We start from the raw sequence: 26,440 nt of genomic DNA on the forward strand, positions 1-26,440 counted from the left end.
TAGGTCAATAAGTTTCAATCGGGTCCAATAAGTTCCCATCAGGTTCAATCAGGTCCAATAAGTTGAATCATTCAATCATGTCTAATAAGTTCAGTTCAGGTCCAAAAAGTTCAGTTCAGATAAGTTCAAGGTTATTCAGGTAAAAAGAAGCACCCTTATTGATCATTGACTATTTGGACCTTATTGGAACTTATTGGACCTGATTAGACCTGATTAATTAAAACTTATTGCACCTAATTGGAAATTATTGGACCTTATTAGACCTGATTGAAACTTATTGTACCTAATTGGAACTTATTAGACGCGATTGGAACTTATTATCCTGATCGGCCTAATTGAAACTAATCTGAACTTAACTTATCTGGACTAAACTGAACTTATTGGACCTGAAACTTAATTTATTAAAGTGAAGTAAATGCACCATAAGTATGATTATGAAATCTATAACGTGAGTTGGCGTAATAATATTTGAAATGAACTAAACAAAATATACCATACAAGAAGGAATCACGAACTCAATTACTTATTGTTGGTTTATTCTTCAAAAGTAAATGTATCAACAACAACTGTAAAAACTTATGCAAAACCTCCAAATACTACTTCAATTATTTTCTTGATTCGAAAGACCGACACTGAAAGTCTAAGGCCTGTTCTTCCCAACTAATTTTTAATTTAGTTTAGTTCAGTTTAGTTTAGTTGCAATAAGTTGAGTTCAATTGTAATCAGTTTAGTTCAATTCAGCTCCAACCATCATTTCTATTAGTTATAATTTAATTCATTTCAGTTCAATTCAGTTCAGTTTAGTTCCATTATGTTGCAATAAGTTCAGTTCAGTTCAAATGCAACCAGTTCAGTTCAATTAAGTCGTTTTATGTCGAATAGAACAAGCCCTAAGTGATTACTTAGTTGACATAAGAAAATATTGTAAAATGTGAGGTTTGTATCTTATTAAGAGCTTGTTCTTACAACTTATTTTCTTTAGTTCAATTCAGTTCAACACTTTAATTCAGTTTAATTCAGCTCGGTTCAGTTGTAATTAGTTCAGTTCAGTTCCAAATCTATTTATTATCATTACTATTAGGTATAATTTAATTCAGTTCAGTTGCAATCAGCTCAGTTTAGTTTAATTCAGTTCAATTGTAATCACTTCAGTTCAGTTTAGTTTAGTTCATTTCATTTAAGTTCAATTCAATTATTTAATGCCGAAAAAAACATGCCCTAACTCAAGCATCTAAAAACAAATCCTCATGATTGAACGTAACCATCTTCTTACCTTCCCTCCCACCCAACCGACCTTGTCCGTTAAGTTAAGAGAGATTAATCATGTGAGATTCAAGTCTTTGAAAGATTGCTCTATCTCCTTGTTAAGTAAAATATGATTTACAAGATTTTTCCCTTTTTTTCTCCTACAGTGCATATAAAACTGACAAAAGTAACTACAAATTCGTTATCACTCTTATAAAACATCAAGTGCACAATAAATTATTGTTAAACCAAATTCACTTTTAACAAAAATGGTCACTTTTTAACTCAAAATGGGTAACACCATAGAGTAAATTTTTGCCTTCAATGAGTCAAATCTATATAATTAAAAGTTACATAAGTCACTTTTATATAAAAACCCATTTAGAACAAAAAGTTATGTGTCTCAAAGAATCTATTATAGTTACATAGAGCAAGAGATACAATTACGAATGACACAAATCATAAGAATATGAGTAGAGTATACTTCCTCTAAGTGAAATACTTTTCTCGAACAACTTTCAAGAGAAAAATTTATTTCTCTGATATCAAAATCGAAAAAGTATAAACAGAGAAGAACAAAAGGGAGACTAATTAAAAAAGCAGGAAAAAGAAAACAGAGCATATGACAGTCAGGTCGTTGGCCACTCTGGTATGTTCTTTTCCTCTTCCCTCTTTCAAAAAAGCAGACAAAATCCAACTTCTCTTCAAACAATGAACCACTTCCCAAAACCATTAAACTAACCCCCCACAAAATAAAACCCTAAAACAAAAATGAGATTCACCATTTTCTCCTCATCTAACCTTATTATTATTATTACCACGTTCATCATCTTCCCAATCTCTCTCCTCTGTTTTCCCCCTGTTTTTGCAGCATCACCAGACACTCTAATCTCATCACAATCTCTCTCCATTAACCAAACATTAATTTCTTCTGCTAATAAATTTGAACTGGGTTTTTTCTCAAAAGGAAATCCCAGAAAATATTATGTTGGAATTTGGTACAAAGATATACCTTCAGAAGGCATCATTGTTTGGGTTGCTAACAGAGATGCGCCCTCATGGAGTAATTCCTGCACCCTAATGATTGGCAACCAATCAAATCTCGTCATTCTCAATGATGGGTCCCACGTCGTATGGCATTCAGACAAATCAACGGCTCAGAATCCAGTTCTACAGTTGCTTGATTCAGGGAATTTGGTGATCAGAGAAGCAGAGGATCATAACCCAGATAATTACATTTGGCAAAGCTTTGACCATCCAACTGATACTCTCATTCCGGGTCAAAAACTCGGGTGGAATCTCAAAACGGGTTTGGATCGGTTTTTAACGTCGTGGAAGGATCCGGACGATCCGGGTTCGGGTAATTATACATTTAACATTGATTACCATGGTGACCCGGAGATTTACATGAGAAATGGGGAGCAAATAATTTATCGAAGCGGGCCATGGGTCGGACAACGGTTTAGTGGGGTACCCGAAATGGCAACCACTAATAACGGGTTTAACTTTACTTTTTACCGCGGTGAAGATGAAGTTTACTACACATTTGAGTTACCCCCGGGTGGGGAGGTAAAATCAAGGTTAACGGTAAGTTTTGATGGGTTCCTAAAAAGATGGACTTGGGTCCCAACAACTAACCAATGGGTTCGTTATTGGTACGCTAGAGTTGATGATTGTGACTCATATAGGGTATGTGGGTCCTACGGGGTGTGCAACACTAGTGGGTTCTTTGATTGTCAATGTCCACAAGGGTTCGAACCCAAGGACCAACAAGCTTGGGATTTGCGAGATGGGTCAAGTGGGTGCGCTAGGAAGACCGAGCTAGATTGTGGGAATGATGGTTTCTTGAAGTTGGTGAATATGAAGTTGCCTGAAAGTAGGACTGCTTTTGTGAATGATGGGTTGAATCTTGATCAATGTAGAGATATGTGTAAGAGGAATTGTAGTTGCACTGCTTTTGCTAATTCGGAAGTGATTCGAGGGGTTGGAAATGGGTGTGTTATTTGGACTGATAATTTAACGGATATGAGAGATTATGTTCAAGGTGGACAAGATTTGTACATTCGGTTGGCCGCTTCGGATTTAGGTATGTGCATATCATCTCTCTAATTTGTGTAGTTTGCTTGTGTGAAATTTTATGTGAATAATAAGGGGCGGGGTGGATATGGGAAAAAATAATGGGGCCCTATATAATTTCCTTAATAAAGTCTTTCATTTGTAGTTCAAAAAAGATGGAAGATAAGATTCGTATTTACAGCTGGTTAGTAACGACTATATTCAAAAACTTAAACAACAAAACTTTGATTAATTTCATGTTCTCATTGTTCCTTCCCTTGCATTTATACTAGTGATCCAAATGTTTCTTTTGTCTAATTTTCAAACAATTAAAAATTGATATATTTTCGGGCCCTTATATTTTGGAGGCCCTATTCCATGAGCGTGATTGCATGGGCCAAAAACCACCTCTATATGTGATTTAGGTAGTTTTGTTGGTCAAGTTTTATTAGTTTCATGCTAAATAAAATTTGATTTTAAGACCAATGCTAGGTTTCATTGACAATTTTAGCAATTAGATACTTCTTGTATTACTTCATTTCATCTAGTCCATTAAAAGAGGTGATCATGGGTTACTTTGAAAGCCATGGGTCAGAGTCAATGAAACCTCCGCTTCGTTTCAAGAGACTTTGGTAGTAAGGATTACATTCTTGTTGTCGTCTTGTGGATATAGAGCGAATAATTAGTGACAATAAAAGATTTTAGATTGAGAATAATAAATGATAATAATGTAGATGTGATGGGAAATACTAGGTATATTGTTTTTTGAGGAAACGCAGCATAGTAGATTTGATGGAAGATAATGAGTCAATTTACATCAAGGAGAGGAAAACGGTATACGAAGTATATATAACAAATGTGTTAATAAAACGTATCAAAAAAAAAAAATGTTAATAAAACGTGAGAAAATCTAAAAGGGAAAGAGTAAAATGTAAGAAATTGAGTAATTAGCTAATCAAAAGTCTAAAACGTTGAGATGATAAGGGGGGTCTGGCTATAGAAAAAAAAGTGTATCTTGTGCTTGAGAGACATGAAAAATTAGGTGAAGACGAGAAGTTCGAATGGCAAAATAGCCTCATATATTTAGACCCAGTAATTTATATTCTATGCGTGAAATATTACCCAGAAATAAGGCTGAAAAATTCTACAGAAACCTTGTCAAAATTAGAGTGGACGAGCCACTATTGATTAGTTTTAGAAAATTCTTGGGCGTAATAGTTACACTATTACTTGTGGTGAATACTCAAAACTACGGATTCTTTTGTATTAAAAACTAAAATAGCATGAAATAAATGACAAAATCACATTAGTTTCATGTTATTATTTGTGTATTGTATGTCATCTGTATTGAAGTCTGCCATTAACTCATTATGTATATATGAGATTTTTAGCTAACAAAGAACCACTAATAAAAAATCAATTAGGTGTTAATGTGATCATATAATATGTTCGAAATGTTAATTTCTAACAAAAATGATACCAACTTATCAAATTACATGATAAAAAATGATATTTCCAAACTAATATAATTTATTCTCTTATAAAATTATGTAATATCCATAAAGGTGTATAACAAGGTACAACTTGGATTGTTTTGGATGAAAAGGACTAACATTCAAGCAATCATCCTCTCTTAGTAACAAACCATTTCAATAGTAGAAAAGATCACATGAGATAATGAGATCCTCTAGTTAGCCTGGTGGTAGATTTAATTGTGTTTCTTATTTTGTAAAGATATTTTTATGATATTAAAGATCACATGATCTAATCATTATCATGTAGCATTGACCTTGAAATTAGGGTACGCTAGCACATAACACCCAAAACATTTTATTCTTTATTTGGTGAACATATAGCATGTCATATTTTTCTACATCAAGTGCTGTATAGTGTATACATTCAAGTTACATTTGAGTATTGGATGCACATAGTATAATAAAAAAATAGATGAGGCAAATAATTTACTATATATAAAACTGTATATATTATCTCTCTATAAAAAAATGAGTAACCTTTAAAATAAAAAATTGATCCAATATTTTGATAAACAATTTAACTTTATCTTATATCAGATCTTGCGATTTTTTTGTCTTTAAATTAATAGGGAAAAATGTCAAAGTTTGGTATGTCTTTCACAAAAAAATTAACAAAGAATTTTAAAATATAGGATAAAATTGTTTTCCTCTATTAAATTATAGGTTCGAAGAAATTGTGAATTGCATTGAATTTTGAGGATGGTCTATTAGGCATATGATGTGCACAGGTATGAACTTGATACTAGTAATTGGGAATCGAAAATTTTGAATTGAAGCCACCTAATTTGGGAAATACTATGATTTTAGTTTACATGAGTAGGATGAAAAGAGGGACTTCATTGGACGAAATCCTAATAATTTCGAATTTTTCGATTGCATAGTGTATAAAGTTTGAAACCATGATCCAACAAAAGCCGACCAAAACCCCCACTTAGTAAAAGTAAGTTTAATATAGAAAACAGTAACAAAGAGAAAAGTACATGAAAAGGTGGCTTAATAAGTGGATGAAAATAGACATTATTGATTCTAGAGTTGATGAACAGTAGTACAGTACCCTAGAAAATCAAAAAGCTACCGGTTCATAATTATACTTTTGTTAGACTAATACGTTGTTTGGGGTCCCTTATATAGACTATGGTCACAAATTGTCAAATTTCAATGGAGTTGTGTCATGTGTGATGCGTATTAACACCAACAAGCCGATCTTTCTGACCTCATTAGTCATTACTCATTAGGACTTTCGGAGTGGTTAGGTCAAATTTTACTCTTTTGCTTTGCACATGTACCTATGTTTAAGTACTTAAAATCTTATTAAGGTTATGTTCAGTTCACCTTATTTTTGCTTATTTCAGATCAGATCAGATCAGATCAGATCAGAAAAAATAAGTTCAGATCAGATCAGATCAGATCTGTCAGTTTTTAAACTCATTTTTACTATTAAATATCTTTCATTACATATTAGTAAAAATTATAATAATTGAATATTAATAAAGTATTCATTGAGACGAATCAAACAAGACCCCACATGACTATATTTTTTCTTATATATTGAGAGAAATCTAAAAGATAAGATCTTGTAATCAGATCAGTTCAGAAAAAATAAATTCAGATCAGATCAGATCAGAAAAAATAAGTTCAGATCAGATCAGATAAGTTCAGGTGAACTAAACATAGCCTAAACCAGAGTGATGAACTCCCTTATCTTTTCACTATTTCAAAGTGTCTAACGTGCAAAATATTTGATTAACAAACCGTCAAAGTCGAGATTTCATTGATGTCTATGGATAACTTACTACTCCCTCCGTCCTATATTATTGTGCTTCTTTCCTTTTAAGGTGTTCCAAAATATAATTCTTGTTTCCATTTTTTATTCCACACATTTCCATGATTTTCCTAGAAAAATTGTGCCACCATTATTTATTTGCTTCTTGGAAATAGTTTTTTGCTTTGTTTATTCAATTCAAAGGTTGAATGAGTCATGCATTTAATTCTCTTTCACCACTTATAGTCATTCTCTCTCCTAAAATCAGCTTTTCCCCATAACATTTATTTTCAATACACAAACACTCTTTACATTTCTCTTAGATTCTATTTACCTTAATAAACGTGAAAAAATAGAATCAGGCACTATAATATGGGACAGAGGGAGTACTAAACATTATGTTTAGGTGCATGAAGTTATCTATGAATAACTTGAATATCTATTTGGAAGGCCTCCATATTTGATAATTTAAACTCTAGTGCTCACAAAAACTATCTGAATATCTGATCATCCGATTTTTTGGATATTTTGATTCGAAAAATATATTTTGGATACAGTGTTTAATCTGAAAATTTGGATATCGAATAACAATTTGGATATTGATCGATTTTTGGGTTTTCGGATATCCAATATCCAGAATATGAACAGATAATGGATATCAGATATCCAATCCATATCTAAAACAATGGGTAAATTTATCAGGTTTCCTACCACTTTTAAACCTTCTTGAAAAAAAGCTAATTAAAAGTAAAGTTTTTTCTATTAGAAATAACAAGAACAAGATATTGAATATCGAGTCGAAAATTTTCAGATATTCGGATATCTGAGAACTTCGGGTCGGATAAAGATATCATATCCTGGCGATTTCGGTCATCAGATAAATACCCGATCCTTGCTCACCCCTGCTTGACATAGATGATTAAGTCTCAAAATAACTCAATATGCTTAGTAATATAAGTATGTATTTCACCAAAAAAAATCATAATTCTATAAGGACTTGTTTGGTTCACTGAACTGGAATGGAATGGTATGGATCCAAAATCCCATACCAGTTTCAAACTGTTTGGTTCAATCCTATAATGGATTCAATGTCCATTTCTGCTGTTTGGTTCAATTTTGAAATGGATTCTACATCCAAGTATAGTGTCCAAAATTTCTAAATTATGCTCAAATTCAATACACAAAAGCTCTAGAAGACATAAATTTATGTTAAAAAAAGAAGACAGAAATTAAAAAAAAATAAACATAAATTTAGAAACCTGTTACTTTGTGTTTTTTTCTATCAAAAAAATCTACATTAATAAATTTGAGTTAGATGTATGTATCCCAACAACTCTGAAATTGCACCAAAAACTTTCAAGTCCCAATTTGTCTAACATTCTTCCTGAACTACACGAAATGAATCTCCCAATTTATATCTTCTTGAGGTAAACGGTGCAACAAGAAATTCAGTGACCTTCAGTACCCCTTTTCACTCGAGAGAGAGAGAGAGAGAGAGTAAGAGAGAAAGAGGAGTGCACCATAGCTCAGTGGCGGTGAGACGGCGGCGAGGAGTCGCCGGCGAAGTGGGCAGCAGCCGTAGTGGGCTTCTCTTGTCTAGGGTTTAACCTCTCTCCCTTCCACACAAATTAGGGTTTGAAACTTGAGGGGAATGGAGTTAGAAACTTAGGGGGGAAGGGGAGATTGGGATTCTAGGGGGATGGGGTGGAGATAGATACCCTTAGGTATGAGATTCTACCCTAAATATGCCCAACCAAACAATGGAATGGATGTCATTCCATTAAAAATACCCCAACCAAACACCCCCTAATAAAGTTGTGATCTATTTAGCTTATTTTAAATACATTTTGAGTGGTCGTTTGTTATACATGGGAATTTAATTCCCATAGTAAGTTCCATTTCGTAGTAAGTTATTTTCCTTTTGTAATTCTTATGAAATTGACTACTGTGTTTGGTTGATATCAAGAAATTTTTAATTTTCATGAATTGATGTGGGAATTTTGAATGACTAAGGGGGGACTAGGTGAATAAATTCCCACGTTTTATGGGAATTTCAATTTCCTAGAAATTTTCATTGTCCCCATTTTTTCTATTTTCAGTCAACCAAACAACTACCCAATTTAAAAAAAAATCATGAAAATTTCGATTGTCTAAATATTTATTGTATATCAAACAACCACTAATCATTTTTCAATAGATTTGATTCACAACTACAAGTTTAAATATATTCTAATAAGTCCGATTCTTAACTACAAGTTCCACTATATGTATCAAAATCATATAAACAAAAGACATCATAATTGATTTATCTTTCATAATAACAAATAGACCAATCACATAAACAAAAGACATCATAATTGATTTATCTTTCATAATAACAAATAGACCAATCTTTATATGATCGGTGTTAAATTTTGTAATTGAACATCCGAATTCAACCCAAGATCAAACTTAAATATTTGATTTATACTATCATATTATGAGTAGAAATCGTTGTAATAAAAAAATAAATACAATACTTATAAAATATAATAATATATCATTTTTTACTCCATATTTGACTAGCAATACGGTTACGAACCAAACTTTTAAAATACGTACAATACTTGTAAAAAAATATCACTTTAATGCATGAAAATCTTCATCCCTAGTTGGAAATTGGAATATCTTTTAAACCTGTTGGCTCCTTCTCTAATCACTAGTTGGAAGTGACTGTCAAAGCCTCGAAGGTGTGGTTGGTGGCGCCAATTACATACCCTTGCAGCTTGCATCAGCAATGTTTATGGCTCTCGGAATTATGTGTGTTGGCTTGAAAATAAACTAAAAATATATACATGTAAAGTATAGAATTTCAGTAGCTGAAATTTAGACGCTACTTTAAGTAGCGTTTCAATTTCAGTTAGTTTTAAGGATTGAAATTGTATTTCAGTTATATTCTAAACAAGTCTAATCATTTAAGTTAGCTTAAAATTTTAGCACATATTCATTTATGCCACCTTATAGCTTGCCAAACAAACCTTAAATCTCATTAACATAGGGCCAATCTGGGCTTGGTTTAGCTAGTTATTAAAATTTTTTTTGAGGGGCTAGGTTGAGCTAGTTAAGTGGCTTGCCATTATAATAATTACTTCCTCCGTCCTATAATATAAGTCCTAATTTTGTTTTTATACGGAAATTAAGGTAAGTGTAATCTTGTTTTATTTGGATAAATAGATTTATTTTTATTGGGAAATACTACTTACATTGGGTTTTTTAAATAAAAAATAAAAATTGAACATTTAATGTTCCACGGTTTAATGTGTAGAGAAGTTCAAGTTCAATTGGGGTAAAAGATTCCAATTTTCCATTAATAATGATGCATTTAGAGCTGAAAATATGAGGACAATTTGAAACTAAATTATTTTTATGAGGACATTTTGGACATAATTATTGATTGAATTAAAATAAAAATAGAATTTATATTTTAGGATACCTTATAAAGAAACAAGACTTATATCATGAGATAAAGGAAGTACCATTTAATAATTTTTTAGTCCTTTTCCATCAAAAGGCAAATTAACATTAACACGGTACCAAAACAAACAAACCTCTGAACAAAAAAAAAAAAAAAAAAAAAGCAAAAGTAAGGCATGGGTGGATAACTAATTAGGCTCTTGAAACAAAAGAGTGTTAAGAGTATTACTAATTCCTGCTTTATTTATCCAACTAGCTAGGTGGAATGTAGGAGGAACATCACTAACTACAAGTTGTTCAACTGTCATTTTCCAATAAACTTGGCATGGCTCTCGCGAGCCGTGGACAAATTGTCCACCTTAGTTTTTTTATTTTATTATGTTTGTCCCAACTCTTAGAATAATTTTTAGATGCATGGTATTTTGAAAATACTATAGGTGGCTAATAATATATCATCAACATCAAATTCAGCTCAAATCATATTTGATGAAAGATACTCCTCTCTTCTTTTTACCTGTTGGCTGTTACTTTAAATATTCCACTATTCATCCATAGGTATCTATCATTCATTATTTACCATTAGATAAAATCAAATGTTATAATATAATATGTTGTTGGATTCATCTCAATGTATATTTTCATAAAATCAAATTTTTATACCTTTCTCTAATACATAATTAAGATATTAATAGTCAAAGTAATGCATTGACGAGCGTGAAAGTCAAATTATAGCGAATAAAAAGATTCGGACGAAGTATTTGATTTCATTTTGAGTTTGACAGAGTCACATTTTAGTCTATCTACAATCTATATACTTCATCCGTTCTGTTTTAAATGAAACATTGAGTGAAATTACACTATTCATTGATCAATTTTGACTCCAACTTGTTGCCATTATATAAAGAAAAACACAGTCAAGTGATCTAACTTTTTTCTATTTTTATGTGTGCATAATTAAAGATATGGGTTTTTCTATGTTATACCCTTGTATTTTTTCAATTTCTACGTTGTACCCCAAGCTTTTCAAAATTCCACGCAGTACCCTTAAACTTACCTTTTTCAACGGACAATGCCCCTACCGCTGATTATACATCATTAATTTCGTCTATTTTTTATATTCCAGTGGAACGAATCTAATTAGTGAATAACCTTCTAAGGGTTAAATTATGTATAAGTCAAATTAGTTTCAATAAATTTAAAAAAATAAATGAAATTAATGACATATAATCAGCAGTTTGGGCATCGTGCATTAAAAAAGGTAAGCTTGAGGGTACCGTGTAGAATTTATAAAAAGTTGGGGTAAAACGTAGAAATTGAAGAAACACAAGGGTATAACGTAGAAAATAAGGAAACGCATTGAGTTGCGTAAAAAAGCAAATGTTTCATTTGAAACATAACGGAGGAAGTATATAAATTTTGGTTCTTGTAGGACAACTTTACTTCAAATTAAAATATGGTCAAATTGATTTTGGGTACATCAATGTTTATGGGCTTTTGTTTCGTAGATTAGGGTATTAAGTATCATGAAGAGTCAGTTTTATTGATCCTTTTCATCATTTTTTATCAAGATTGAGAAACTTTTCACAAGATGGAAAATATATATATATTCCATCCCATGATTAAATTTTCCTTTTTTATGATGCCCAAGAACAATTTTAGAGAACGTTTTCTCTTGTAGTGTATTCTTTTTAATATGTGAAAGTATGTTTTGAAAACAAATTGATTACCATCATTTTTTTCAATATTAGATACCGAACCATGTAAAAGTTAAAATGAGGCATATAATATAGAAAGCATCTAATGTAAAATTTCATTAATTTATACACATTTCTTTTGATAAAAGCAGTTTTATGTGAGTTTTTGCTTTCGAGATGTAAATTTGAACTTATTTGCATCACAATTGTGATTCCAAGTTGGAAGAGTAGTTATCCATTTATAAGATACATGTTTGGCTACTTGCCCACCCAACATTATCTCATTCATGTTACGAATTAAAATGCATGCTTGTGTTTTATATTCTTAAACCTTTTGTCAAAGGTTCGAAATCTAGGAATCTAAATAGGCAGTGATCTAAACCAGCCAATGAGCTTTTAGTAGCTCTATAAGTTTATTATATAGGACCACTTAATAATTGGTGACCAAACAGTTACACTACTATGCATGATAGATGTTTGGACAACCATATATAAATTCTTAAAACAAGTTGTGTTATACACCTTTTGATTTGTGATCCGCTTTACTTTTAAAAAGAAATATATGGTTCATTTCATAGATAAATCGGTTTTGTAATAATCCATGAAAGGAAACTATAAGAGGTATAAGGGAATTTATATTATATTCAATGTTGTTTCACTTATAATTTACTGTATTATAAAGTGGAATTAGGGGTCTGTTTGGTAGGGCATAAAACATTAGCCTGGGAAAATGTTTTCTTTTATTTTCAGTTTTATATTGTTTGGTTGACAAAAGATTGACAAAAGAGTGTAAAATCATTTTTCCTTGGGGTAAAATAACTCTCACAATGATGGAAAACCATTTTCCCTTCAAAATGAAGGGAAAACTGTTTTTCTTATTTCTCTTGTACATTCCTCTCACTACCTTCTTACTTTCCCTTTCATTTCATCATTTTTTTTTACATGGAACCAAACAACGGAAAACTAATTTTAGAACTGTGTTTTACATTGTAAATTGGTTTCCATGAAAATCATTTTACACTGAAGATGTTTTACACCCTACCAAACAGAGCCTAGATGTTCCTATTTCACTGAGGTATTGTTTTATTCAATTTATTTTGAAATCAAATGATAAATTCAGATAAGTTAAATTTTATTAACAAGTTCAACAAATAAGTTGATAAGCTCATATCAATCTGGAAGTCAGATAAGTTGAATAGATACTCCTTAACATCAAGAATTGTAGTGTTTGAAGGTCCTAGCCTCTGCCTCCCATTTACGTTTATCTTTGTTAAACTTCCTTAGTTTTGGCATATCATTACTGTTGATCTAATTGTGTTCAAATTAACCAGGAGCTACAGGCTCTGGAAATCGTTCTGATAAAATAAAGAAGATTGCAATGGGTGTTGGCATATCTATTGCTTCTGCGATGATTCTAGTTGGTTTAATTACCTTGATCATATTGAAGCGTAAAAGAGCACAAAATATGCTGCTTATTAGAAGAACAGCAGACACAAGAGGTATATTATCATAACTTCCGGAAATCACTAACATAAAAGTAGAGATGAAACTTGTCTAATACTATGCTTTGTTATATTTTCTAGCCTCTAGGGCAGGTACAGCTGAAAGGAGCCAAGAGATACTATTAAGCGGCCAACTTATGTCTAGCAAGAGGGACTACTCAGGCGAAACTAAGAACTTAGATGATGTTGACTTGCCCATATATGACCTATACACCTTAGCCGTTGCCACCAACAACTTTGATGAAGCAAATAAACTTGGACAAGGTGGTTTCGGACGCGTTTACAAGGTACATTTTATTGTTTATAGCCATACATTAATCTGATTAAACCTTAATTTGAGATCATAATTCTTTCGGCGGTAAAACAATCTTCGTAACGAGATTCGATATGTAAGGTGTACATAAGACATAGTCGTTATGGATCACTTGTACATAGGGCATATTCTCTTCGGCACAAAATAGCTGAATTGAACTGAACTGAACTGAATTGAACTGAACTAAATTGAATTAAACTGAATTGAATTGAATTGAATTGAACTGAACTGAATTGAACTAAACTGAACTGAACTAAAATGAATAGTGATATGTAAGAGTAAAAGTATTGTCCAGAGCTGAACTGAACTGAACTGAATTGAATTGAGCTGAGCTGAACTGAATTGAGCGGAACTGAATTGAATTGAACTGAACTGAACTGAAAATAAGCTGGGAAGAACAGACCCATAGTACACGTAAGACATAAGTTGGCCTTGGGGTGTTTCCGAGTAGCACATTTCCGATGCTTAGATTAACCAAAATATATAGTAAGTGTTATGGAAGACAAAGAACAAAAGAATGAATGCTATTATGCTAAATAGTTTTTCTCACATAATATTGATATTTTAAAGGCAATATAGCTTTTGTAAGAGTGAGAGAGATTAGATAAAAAAAAAATCTGTGTTTATTGAGTCGGGTTATCATTTTTTAGGCTTAGAGATCAAAACATTAGTTGATTTTGGGATAATTTTAATAAGTAAAAAAATTAGGATCTTATGATCCTTACTGATCCTACTTGATTCCGTTACGATCCTATACGATCTTGATGAATGCTCTTAAGTCTTAATCCTTACTTTCCTTTCCTCCTAAAATTCGAGGAGAGCTTTTACCTATGTTTTCTTTATTTCCTTCCTTTCCTTTCCTTTACTAATGATAACCAAACATGTGATTCCTCTCAAATCCACCCATTATACCAAACATTGGAAACTACAACTACCTTATTTTCTCTTCTTTTCCTTTATCTTCCTTTTTCTTCCCTTCCTTTACCCAAAAAAAAAATACCAAACAAAGTGTGAGTGACTTGAGTGATGCAAGCAGTGTTGTCTTCATAAATCAATGTTTGCTGGTGTACAACATCCGGTGGCTCATACACTGAATTATTGATAGAAAGATTACAATTAATAATTACAAGACCACTATTAATGAAATCAAAATTGCCTTCATCAGCTTGGGACCATTTGAACATCCACCACCGTCTTCTATTGTATCATAACACTTAAGAAAATTGATCTATAGACATGTGAGGAAGAGTAATTAATACCTTGAACTTCTCTATTGGTTCTTTTTGTTTTAGTGGATGCTACTTGGCATTGAGTAACAAGCTTTGCTTAAATTGAATTACACTGCTTAGTTTAACTGGTCCTTGGGCCTTTTTTGGGCTTTTCCTCATATACAACCATGATCCTTTCCCATATTCTTATATTGGGCCCATTAAATGATTCAAGTGAGCCGAAATCAAGAGTGGCCCAAATGAGAATATTTTGTAGCACCCAGACAAATACTAAGATGCAGCTGACACTTGATGGTAATATATTCCCATAATTTTTAAACTTCTCCTTTTCCCCGATTAAGAAAAGCAAACACTCAATAAAAGTAATAAATTATCTTACAAGTTTCCTCATCATTTGATACTATTCTTTTTCCATTTCATAACTTGAACCAAACAAATACTACTTTTGATTTTTTCAATCAACTATTACTTACTTGAACTAATTTAAAATTGTTTATTATTGCTTTTATATCAGGCAATTACTAAATAAAATTCAATTGTATTGAGCTGAACTCCTTTTTACTACCGTAAATTAGATGGTAGAACCATCTAAATGGTGCGCACTATTCAAAACAATGAACAAATAAAACAACATTCTCAATGAACAAACTAAATAAAAAAACAAAAGAACAACACACGAGACTCAATGAACATTTAAATGAGCAATGAACAACAAGAAAAAAAAGATGAACAAGAGGAAATATCTGACGAACAACCACTCAACCTAATAAACAGACAAAGAAAACACAATGAACAAAGAAATATCTGCAATGAACAAACTAAGAAACATATATAAATGTTAACAAAGGAGAATCGTCGAGATCGATATTCATTGGAGAATAATTGATGTACATTAGTTTCACATGTTCATTGGAGAACAGTTGATGTACATTAGTTTCACGCGTTTTATGTTTTTTCGACTGCGTTTTGGCTCGTGTCTACCATTAGAATGGTAGATACGAGTCCACCATCTACCAATTGTATTTACAACTTATACTAATTGATTATTGCTGATTGGAAGTTGAAGAATAAGACGGCCTAAATTTAGCTCACTTGCTGTGTTTTCCTACTATTATTCAGTTAAATTCAGGGGATTATGATCCTACAAAAGAAAAAGGTAGCTTAAGTACTCCTAATCCGCATTGCAAATTTCAGGGTGTGTTGCTAGATGGACAAGAAGTTGCAGTCAAGAGACTTTCTAAGGAATCTGGACAAGGAGCAGATGAATTTAAGAACGAGCTTAGATTGATTGCAAAGCTTCAGCATCGAAACCTTGTTCGATTACTTGGTTGTTGTGTGGAGATGGACGAGAAGATGCTCATATATGAGTACCTCAAAAATAGAAGTCTTGATGCATTTTTGTTTCGTAAGTCCCTCTATCCTTAGTAACCAAAAGAACCTACTTGCAGCAGCTTCATCTTCTTTCAGTTCAATCTCTTAGTTCTCTTATGGTCTGATGATCTGCAGATAAAGAAAGAAACACAGTGCTGAACTGGCAAGCGCGGTTCAACATAATCTGTGGGATTGCTAGGGGGCTTTTGTATCTTCATCAAGATTCAAGATACAGAATAGTCCATAGAGATATGAAAGCAAGCAACATATTGCTCGATGGAGATATGAACCCAAAAATATCGGACTTTGGCATGGCAAGAATTTTTGGTGGAGATCAAACTGAAGGAAACACTAGGAGGGTAGTTGGAACATAGTAAGTAACCTGAAAAAGGATTCTAGTGTTGAGATTATTACATAATTTTCTCCACTATGTAAGCTTATATCAATTAGCATATATTTTCATTATGCAGTGGTTACATGGCTCCTGAATACGCTATGGATGGGCTTTTTTCCATAAAATCGGATGTGTTTAGCTTCGGTGTACTAGTGCTGGAGATAATTAGTGGGACAAAGAACAGAGGATTCTATAATGCAGATCATGAACTAAACCTTCTCGGATATGTAAGTAATGCACTCATGGTTCTTTTTTCTTTCTTCCAGAGTACTCTTATAAATTTACATGTCATCTAAAGTTATTCTAACTTCATCTGAGACAAGATTTGTTTGAATATATATCACTTACCATAAGAAAACAATACTTTATAATGACAGTCATGGAAGCTATGGAGAGAAGGTAAAGGGACGGAGTTGCTAGATAAGGTCATGGGAGAGTCGTTTTCGATACATGAAGTGTTAAGGTGCCTACAAGTCGGTCTCCTATGCGTGCAAGAGAGGGCAGAAGATAGGCCAACGATGGCATCCGTAGTGCTAATGTTGGGTAGTGAATCTGCATCTTTACCTCTGCCTAAGCTCCCAGGTTTTTGCATGGGGTGGAACCCTAATGAAACGGATTCTTCTTCAAGTAAACAAGATGATGTATCATTCACTGTGAATCAAGTCACAGTCACAACGCTAAATGCGCGATAAAAAGATCATAAATAGTTGTAGCAAAATTAGTTCATTGTATATTCACAGAAAGATAAGCTACCACAATTTTTTTGTCTGCTGTATTTTTGGTTGCCTCTTTGTGTTTAATTTGGGGTAGGGTTGGGTTTCTGGTTGGTGTGAAGAATAGGATGGGGGAAACAATTTTGATATGAGGTCTACCAATTCCATTCTTACAATTAGTTGTACATTGTTAAGGTATATATTTGCATGTTTGACATTCATGTCACATCATTATTTGCTGCAATATTTGATTATTGGCTTGCAGTGTGAACTTGATCATTCCAAACTAATATTCGAAATTTACAGAGAAGAACAAAAGCTGAACACTCACCCTTCTGAAAAATCGATAATGTGATTTGAAATGATTTTCAGAATCAATCAAGTAAAACTTAGAGAGAAATGACCAGAGAAGAGAATTATGTTGTCATTGTTCTGTGATGATTGAAAAACTAATTTACAAAATTACACTAATTTAACGAGGTATATATAGACCTCCCTAATGATGAGTGAGTAGAGGAGAAGACCCTCTTACATCTCTCTTACACCTGGACAACTTTCTAGCTCTCTAACAGACAATATAAGCCAACTCCCTAGATTTTAGGAAGTTAGTTAGAAGGTGGTGGAGCCATATTAGCAACATCAGTGGCATTCTTGTGCTGAGGAGTAGTTTGAGTTGTAGCTTCAATAACCCCTCAAGCTAGGGGTGGATGTAGAAGACACCCTGAGATTGGACAACAGTTTAGTCAATTGAGGTGAAGGCAAGGTCTTAGTAAGGAGATCAGCCACTTGATTATCAATAGGAATATAGGAAAGCTTAACCAGACCCTCTAAGACTTTATCTTTAGTATAAATGTATGTCAAGTTCAATATGCTTGGTACGTTTCATGAACTGGATTCCCAAAATGAATGGATGATTGGTTGTCACAGTTGAGCTTGACTGGAGTGAGATCAGTAACTCCAAGTTCAGTGAGATGCCTGACTAACCAAGTTGTTTCAGCGGCAGCAAGTAGGGGTGTTAATCGAGTTGAGCCGAGCAGCTCGTGATCAACTCGGTCAATACTCGATCAAGGCTTGACTCGAATTTGCATGACTCGAGTTCGAGTCGAGTTGGGCTAGCTCCAAATCGACTCGATAAGCTCGCGAGCAACTCATTAAAATTTTTTATATAAATTGTTGAAATGCGAATGATAAAATACAAAAAGAAAGTAAGGTAAATAAGTTGGAAAGGGGAGGGAGAAACAATGCATGAAACTTATTCCACATTGGTGGAAAGACAAAAAATCATAGCCTATTTTACTTTATAAAAAGATCGACACACATTGGTTGAAAGCTAAAAACCAAAGCTTCTTTTCTTTATAAAAGGAAGGGATGACACTTGAGAGTTTGGGTTGAGCTTGATGGGTTTGTGTTAGGTTGAGAATAATGAGCCCAAGTTGAGTTGAGCTTAACGAGTTTGAGAGATCAGTCGAGCTGAGTCGAGCTTAACGGCTCGAGTCGAGCATCAATAATTCTTATCGAGCACGAGTCAAGCTAGGAAATTTTGTGCTCGACGAGTTTCTAGTCGAGTCGAGCACGAGTCGGTCGATTTTCGAGTTGATTCGAGCAGACCTCGGCTCGCGATCGGCTCGCTCGATTAGCACCCCTAGTAGCAGTCATTCCCTGTATTTTGCCTCAGAAGAGGACTTAGATACCGTGGATTGTTTCTTGGATTTCCAGGAAATGAGACGGTTGCCTAAGAGCATGATGTACCTAGTGACTGACCTTCTAGTATTAGGGCATGCTGCCCAGTCGGGATCAAATTATCCTTGAAGAGTAAGCTGTGGAGAAGCTTGTAAAAGAATACCTTGAGCAATGGTGCCAACAACATATCTCAAAAGGTGATAAAGAGGCTAGAAATGAGAATAGTTGGGAGCTTGAAGAAACTGACTAAGAGTTTGTACATCAAAAGAAAATGTCAGGTCTAGTGTGTGTCACAAAGCTTAATTGTTGCACCAAACATCTATAGTGACAAGGATCTGATAGAAATCATCATCTGCCTCTAGAAGCTTCATAGTCAAAGGAAGAGGTGTTCTAGCAGATTTGGAGAGATCTAAAGTACAATCTGCTAACATCTCTTTAGCAAACTTTCTTTGACTTAAATCATCCTAGTAGGTAATATGGAAACTTCAATCCCAAGGAAAAAACTAAAATCACCCAAATCCTTGATGCTAAACACACTATGCAAATGTGCTTTGAGAGAAGTTATAAGGCAGATTATGGCCTGTGAGATCATATCATCCACATAAACAACAGCAATGCACATATCAAAACTAGATTTGTTAAGAAATAAGGATTAATCATTTTTTATTTGAATAAATCCTTATTGGATCAACACTGAATTCAATCTAGCAAACCATTGTCTGCTAGCTTGTTTTAATCCATAAAGAGACTTAATCTTGCAGACTTTATTATCAAGATTGTGAACACCTTCACGCATCCTCATGTAAACTTTCTCATCTAAAATGCCATGTAAGAAGGCATTGTTGATGTCTAGTTGATGAAGTGGCCAGTGATGGATTGCTGCAAATTTGATGCGTCTAAGTTATTCGCCGATCTTAGGCGAATTTAAGGTTGTTTTGTGCGTCGGTTTGGGCTTAGAGTCGGATTTTTGGTTTGGTTTGACATTAGTGAGTTTATCGAGTCTTGCCGTGAGTTTTGATGTTTTTATTGCAGCTTTATGTTATGGCATCTTCCGAGGCATTTTTGGGTTCCGAAGACTTTCGTAACTCTAAGGCATTCTAGCATCCAATCTTCCTAGCGGCAAATTATTCCTAGCTTCCGAGCATCCTAGAGTCAAAGTCTCCCGAGTCATGAGTTCGAAGCATGTGGGTTTCCGTATGGCGTCCAAGCAGCTTAGAAGCGTCCCAAGCCCTTATGTTGGCATTTTCTCCCTTTCTCTTCCTCAACTAGGCTGCAGCTTGGGTTCTTGGTCAGGACCATTTTCGCGGGTCGCGACCTCCTGCCGTCACGGGTAGCGACCTTTGTCACGGGTCGCGACCTCCTACCGTCACGTGTAGCGACCTTTGTCGCGGGTGGCGACCCTTGTGTCAGCCGCCCACTTTATTTTCTTTTCCTCCCTTGGCGGGTTATTATGTTAAGTTAGTTTTTAGTTTTTGTTCTAGCTACGTGAGAGGGTGAAAAAGAACATTGCTTCCCAGGGTTTCTTCTTCTCTTCTTTTGTAGATTTGTAATGGATTCTATGGCTTTGCTAGCTTAAACATCTATCTTGGATTTGGTTATTGAAGCTCTAATATATTTGTGAGAAGTTCTTATCCTCTACTTTCTCTATAGTCATTGTGATGCTTCTTGTATTTACTTTCATGATGCTTGCATAATCTTTGCTAGAAACGTTAGTATTGTTGTGTGATTCATCTAATGCTAGTTTTAGGTGCATAATCGGATTGTTGTGTTCCTAGCTCCATGTAGCATACTAGGTGTTTGATTAAATGCTGAACATTAATCTTTTGCACTTAAAGAAGCATTACTTATTATTAAAATGTTATTGCTTTGATAACATCAATAATCCTATTGTGTTCCTCGGCCTTAATGCTACTTTAGTTTGGACTTAAGTGCGATTCATCTGAGTTAAGTCTTGGTAAGGGCGATTCAAACAACGCGGATCATGTGTTTAGCCACGATCTAGGAGGATAGAGGTCTAGACTTCTCGATAGGTGACCATAGGAAGTGTCAGGGGTTAAGGTTTTGTGATCACAAATTAAGTTAGGGTGGATGTTAATCGAGTCTAAGGCCTTTTTATATTGTAATCTCTTGTGTTTTAATACTGTGTGTAGTTTAGTTTACTTGCATTGCTCCAAATCCTCCCCAATTTGGTTACTTTGGCCCTAGCACATACCAAGGTCCTTAATTCACTAATTTTCGATCAAGTTCCTTTACTCCTTGTGGATACGATCCTTACTTCCATTATACTTGCTTAGTGTGCATGAGAGTAGGTTAATTATATTTGGTTAGGAGTACACGGCTAACGCCTACCAAGAGCTAAGACGCACGTGATGGTTGTCATCTTTACAACAGGTGAGAATGTTTGAGCATTATTCAAGCCCATATTTTCGAGTGAAACCTTTAGCCACTAGTGTGGCTTTGTAATATTACTGGAAATTTGTAGAGTATTTATTTGTGGTTATGTTGGTTATTTAGGCAGAGAATTCTCTTTAGGAGACTTTTAAACTTATGAAAGTGGCCTCTCATTTTGTCTACACAAGGTACGCACATACCTATGTGTTGATTGGATTAGTATCATGTCCTAAGGAAGGGATTCTGTAGTATCATGTATAAGGAACTATTTTTAGTTCATATGTGATTTATATTCACTTGGATTCACATGTTTTATGCCTTTGTGTGAAGCATTTTGATTATGATGATGATATTATGTTTGCATGGAAGATTGATGCAAGTATATGGGATTTGGGAATTTTATTTTATTAATTCACATGAGGGATTAATATTTATGTTGGTATATATTGGATTATGATTGAATCATGTTGTTCCCCTTGAATTTATTTAATTACTTTATGAGGACTGATGGCCTTATTTGATAAGTTTGTTATTCACCTATGAAAGGTTGGTTGGTTGTTCACTTTTGGTTCAACAAATAAATTAAGGATATGGATTCAATATTGGAATTAATCTTGGGTTGTTAAGTTGATCGATGATCACCTTATCTAATCCTAAGATAAAAATGGAAGTTTATGATTCTTGATGAGTATATTATTTGTCATACTTATGAGTCATAACAAGTGAATAAAGTACTAATCATGTAAAGTGAAACGTGAATAGCAATAGCTTTAGACTTGTTCACGTTTATTTGAAGTGTTGGACAAGTATGAGTTGGAGTACATGGTGGTTGCCCATGGCTTTTCTTGGGACCGGGTTGATCATCGTGTCCTATTTTTATTTGAAAGATTGCTCGATATTGTAGGTCAGGGGAGTACGGAGTCTTAAAGAATGGTTTTGGTTTAGGCAACTCGTTCCATTGACTATTCCATCTAAATTAATCAATTTATTAGTTGTGGAGTTTAGTTCAGTACAAGTAATATACGATGTTATTATATTATTATATATTCCTGCTTAATGTTTATTAGGATCATGTTAGGTTTATTTATTTACTATGTACTAGTACTCAACTTTGTTGATTACTTGCTTTCTATGTATGTAATGATCATGACTATGCTTTATTGATCATGTGATGACCCAATTGGTGAGCAGTATCTCGGGATCAATAGAGCATCGTCGTTTACAGGTTTAAAGATGACGCATCATAGGTTCGGGAAAGTGAAGAGCTTGTGTTGACTTGTATTATTTTATAGTTAACTTTTACTATTGTGGTTGACTTTTACTTTTGAGGTTGACTTTTGACTTTATGTTGGTTTGACTTTTGGAGCTGACTTTTTAGTTAACTAAGTTTTATTTCTAAAGTTTATTTATTATTATTTCCGCTGCAAAAATCAGAATAAGTCGATGCATTATCATACGGGCGATAATACTTGGATAATTCTCTAAGTTTTGTACTAAAAGGTATTTTGGAAAAGAGAGAATTGTTGGGGTGTTACATAACAGAAAATTGTTTCCTGGTTTGCTTAGCTTTAGGACAGACTTGACATATGCTATCATGACAAGAATTATCGCTAGAAAACATAGAGTTCACAGGATGTGATTTATTAAAAGGTAGATGACCAAGCCTGGGGTACCAAAGTTTGTCCCCTTCCTGAGTTGCTAGATTGATTGTAGGCTGTTTAGAAGTTGTACTAGTGCCAACAACATATAAACCATCTTCCAGCTTACCAAGAACAAGTGAACCAGTTTGAGAAGTTCCTTGAAGTATACACTTATCATGTGAGAAAATTATATCAGTAAACAATCCGTGTGTAGAAATTAAATTGAATTGAAGGCCATGGACATGTAAAACTTTGTTCAACATCACACAATTTTCTAATTTTACAGTCCTTATATGTTGAACTTCCACACTTTTCCCATCAAAAATAGTTATTGTATTGGGTTCTTTATCAAATGAATGATATGAATGAAACAAATCAAGATTAGAGCAGATGTGGTAAGTAGCACCACTGTCTATAGTCCACTTTGAATTTAGGCAAGTAATAAGACAAGTACATGCCGTATTTGGAACATAAGTAGGATGAACAGAAGCAACATTCGTGGTTTCATCCTTTTTCTGTTTCACCAAATTTATGAAGCGTTGGTACTTCTCTTTAGTGAGATGAGTGGCTTCAGCTTCATTCATATGAAAATCAGCACAATCATCACCATAACTTACACTTGCAATCTAATTTACTTGATTATGTCTACCAGTGATGCTGAGTTTAGGATAACTATGGATTCTCCAACACCTATCCATTGTGTGACCAGGAATTTTGCAATGATCACAATATGAAGACCTTTGGTTGCTTCCAGTATAAGGATCTGAATTTTTCCTTCCTTTATTCAGAGAATTATAATGAGGCCTCTTGTTTTTAGTAGATGCAAAAGCCATAGTATGACTACTTGGTTCAGTAGTCTCTTCTAGTTTCTCATCTAGAATGAGTAGATTGTATGCAACTGAAATGGATGATAAAGGTTTCATCATGAGAATGTTAGTTCTCACTGCAGCATGATTTCCATCTAGTCTCATAAAAAATTGGATCAATCTTTCATCATGCTGAGTCTTCTGAAATTGTTTAGTCAAATCACATGTACATCCACGACAAGTACAATAAGGAAGTGGACTTGTAGAGCTTATCTGGTCCCAGATCACCTTGATCTTAGTAAAACAATCAGCCACAATAGAAGATCCTTGCTCTTTCTTAATGTTGTTCTATTGCATAGTTATGGTCCTGATACCATAGATTATCTATCCTCTTAGATCTTTTCAGATCTCACTTGTTGTTGAGAAGTATAGCACACTTTTAACAAGTGTCGCATATAGTGATCTCAAAATGTATGAAATGATCATGTAATCACGCCTATCCAAAGCACTGTATAGAGAATTAGTAGTCTCAGGTTTCTTCAACATTCCATCCACAATAATAATTTGGTTTTTCATTGATAGCGCTAAAATCATACCTCTATTCCAATCAGAAAAATTCTCACCATTAAATTATTCAAAAACTTTGGAAGAGTTGGATTTCAGATGATGTATATAATAAACTAAATTAGGATCTCGTAGAGAGTTTTCAACAGGAACATGTATTGTGGTAGGAATTTCTCTCATTTTTGTGAGAATTTTCAGCAGAGAAAACAACGATTTCAGACTTACCAAGCTAAAGAATCAAGAATGAAATATGAACATGCAATGCAACGACTTAAAAGAATAATTTCATATCAGATTTCAAACCTAATTTTCATGAGATTAAAGCAACTTTGATATTGAGAAATCAATTTGATTCTAGAAGATGAATCAAGCAAATAATCAAATTTTACGGTCTGAATTTTCAAGCAAAAATGATTAGTATTCAGAGAAAAACTTACTCAAACTTCCCTGAACTTTGAGCAACAATCTGAATGAAAGAAACTGATCAATTTTGAGCTGAATTTATTAAATGTCAAATAATTTTAGTTGTGAAAATCTCCGTGCTCTGATACCATGAAATGATTTTCATAATCAATGAAGTAATACTTGGAGAGAAATGATGACTGAAGAGAATTATGTTGTCATTATTTTGTGATTGAAAACCTAATTTACAAAATTACAGTAATGAGGTATACATAGACCTCTATTGATGAGTGAGTAAAGGAGAAGACCCTCTTACATCTCTCCTCTATTGATGAGTGAGTAAAGGAGAAGACCCTCTTACATCTATCTTATACCTGGACAACTTTCTAGCTCTCTATTAGATAATATTAACCAACTTCCTAAATTACAATAATAAGCGTTTTTATGCTGAGGTGTAGTTTTAGCTGTAGCTTCAATATAATTTAGGAAAAATTGATTTAATCAGTCGCAACTATGGACGTCCTAACAAAAACAGTCTCAATTATCGTTTTTTATTGTTCAGTCCCAACTTTTAAGGGTGTTTTACAATAGTAGTCCCAGCACCTGCTATAGCAGGTAATGTGCCTTTTTTTTTTGTTATCTTCTTTCTCCCTCCATCCTTCCTTCCCTGCTCCCTCCTCTTCTCAACTTCCACCCACCCCTCTCACCTTCCACCCCACTACCCACTACCCCACCCCCACCTCCCCTAACCCCTAACCCCTACCCGCCAACCCTCCTCCTGCCCCTGCTACCCACCCCCTTCCCCAGCCAATCCACCCCTCACCACCCATCCCCCACCACAGCCAACCCTCCTCCCGCCTGTCAAACTCTCTGCACCAAAAACCCCTCCCCTGCCACCCCCCTGCTCCAGCCACCCCTCCCCCGAAATCTCTCATTCCTTCAGCTCCCCTGCCCCAGCCACCCATTATGTCCCCAAACCCCTCCCCTGCTCCAGCCACCCCTCCTCCGCCCTAAAACTCACTCCCTTGTCCCGCTGCCACCACCCCCGAAATCACTTCAAAATACCTCACCCACCCCTCGAAACACCTCCCCTACCCTCGAAATCACCCCCAAAACATCTCCCCCACCCCCAGAACACCTCCGCCACCTTTGAAGCCACCTCTCGAAAATCCTTAAAGATGAAGGTGAGAGAGAAATAGGGAGGATGCAGGGGATTTGGGTTGGGGGGTTAGAGGGTGGGCGGACATAGTAGTGGGGTTCTATGACTGCGGGGTGGGGGCTGGAAGAAGGATGTGCGGAGCGGAGGGCTAAGGGTAGTGACATTGGTGGTTGTATGGTGGTGGGGTGGCAGGGGAATGGGAGGAAGTAAGGAGGAAAGAGAAAGACCGAAAGAGAGGTAAAAACACTAGTGAAATAAAAATAAAAATAAGGGCTAATTCGTTTTTTACCGGTTTAGCAAGTCACCAGTCTACTTGGACCACTAGTGTAAAGGTGGGGTTAAAGTCGGGACTGAGTTTTTGTCAGGACGCCCATAGTTGGGACTGTTTAAATCATTTTTTTCTATAATTTATGTATCTTATTAATGTGATATGTATACAAGCACCATCTTAGTAAATGAGTGAGATTTTTCAGTCCTTGATTACTTAAGGCTGTGTTTGTTCAATTCACAATTGTTTACGCATCGCACTAAG

General features: G+C 34.5%; 1 protein-coding gene across 5 annotated transcripts; it reads left to right on the forward strand.

The window, feature by feature from the left end:
• The first annotated feature begins 1,727 nt into the window (after positions 1-1,727).
• On the forward strand, positions 1,728-17,500 carry LOC104883019 (receptor-like serine/threonine-protein kinase SD1-8). Of its 5 annotated transcripts, none has more exons than XR_007268827.2 (7): positions 1,728-3,331; positions 13,076-13,243; positions 13,328-13,533; positions 15,983-16,193; positions 16,295-16,532; positions 16,610-16,780; positions 16,931-17,072. XR_007268827.2 is itself a non-coding variant. In XM_010667458.4 (7 exons), exons 1-7 carry the CDS (start codon positions 2,017-2,019, stop codon positions 17,243-17,245), a joined length of 2,595 nt encoding a protein of 864 aa, XP_010665760.2. In that variant the 5' UTR covers positions 1,733-2,016; the 3' UTR covers positions 17,246-17,500. The 5 variants fall into 5 exon arrangements, 4 of the variants coding, with proteins under 4 accessions (XP_010665760.2, XP_010665759.2, XP_057247065.1 ...); XM_010667458.4 differs by having other exon boundaries at positions 1,733-3,331; positions 13,085-13,243; positions 16,630-16,780; positions 16,931-17,500; XM_010667457.4 differs by having other exon boundaries at positions 1,735-3,331; positions 16,630-16,780; positions 16,931-17,500.
• Positions 17,501-26,440: the final 8,940 nt, after the last annotated feature.

This window comes from Beta vulgaris, chromosome 8 (genome assembly GCF_026745355.1).
Source record: "Beta vulgaris subsp. vulgaris cultivar EL10 chromosome 8, EL10.2, whole genome shotgun sequence".
In the NCBI taxonomy this organism is placed as follows: domain Eukaryota; kingdom Viridiplantae; phylum Streptophyta; class Magnoliopsida; order Caryophyllales; family Amaranthaceae; genus Beta; species Beta vulgaris.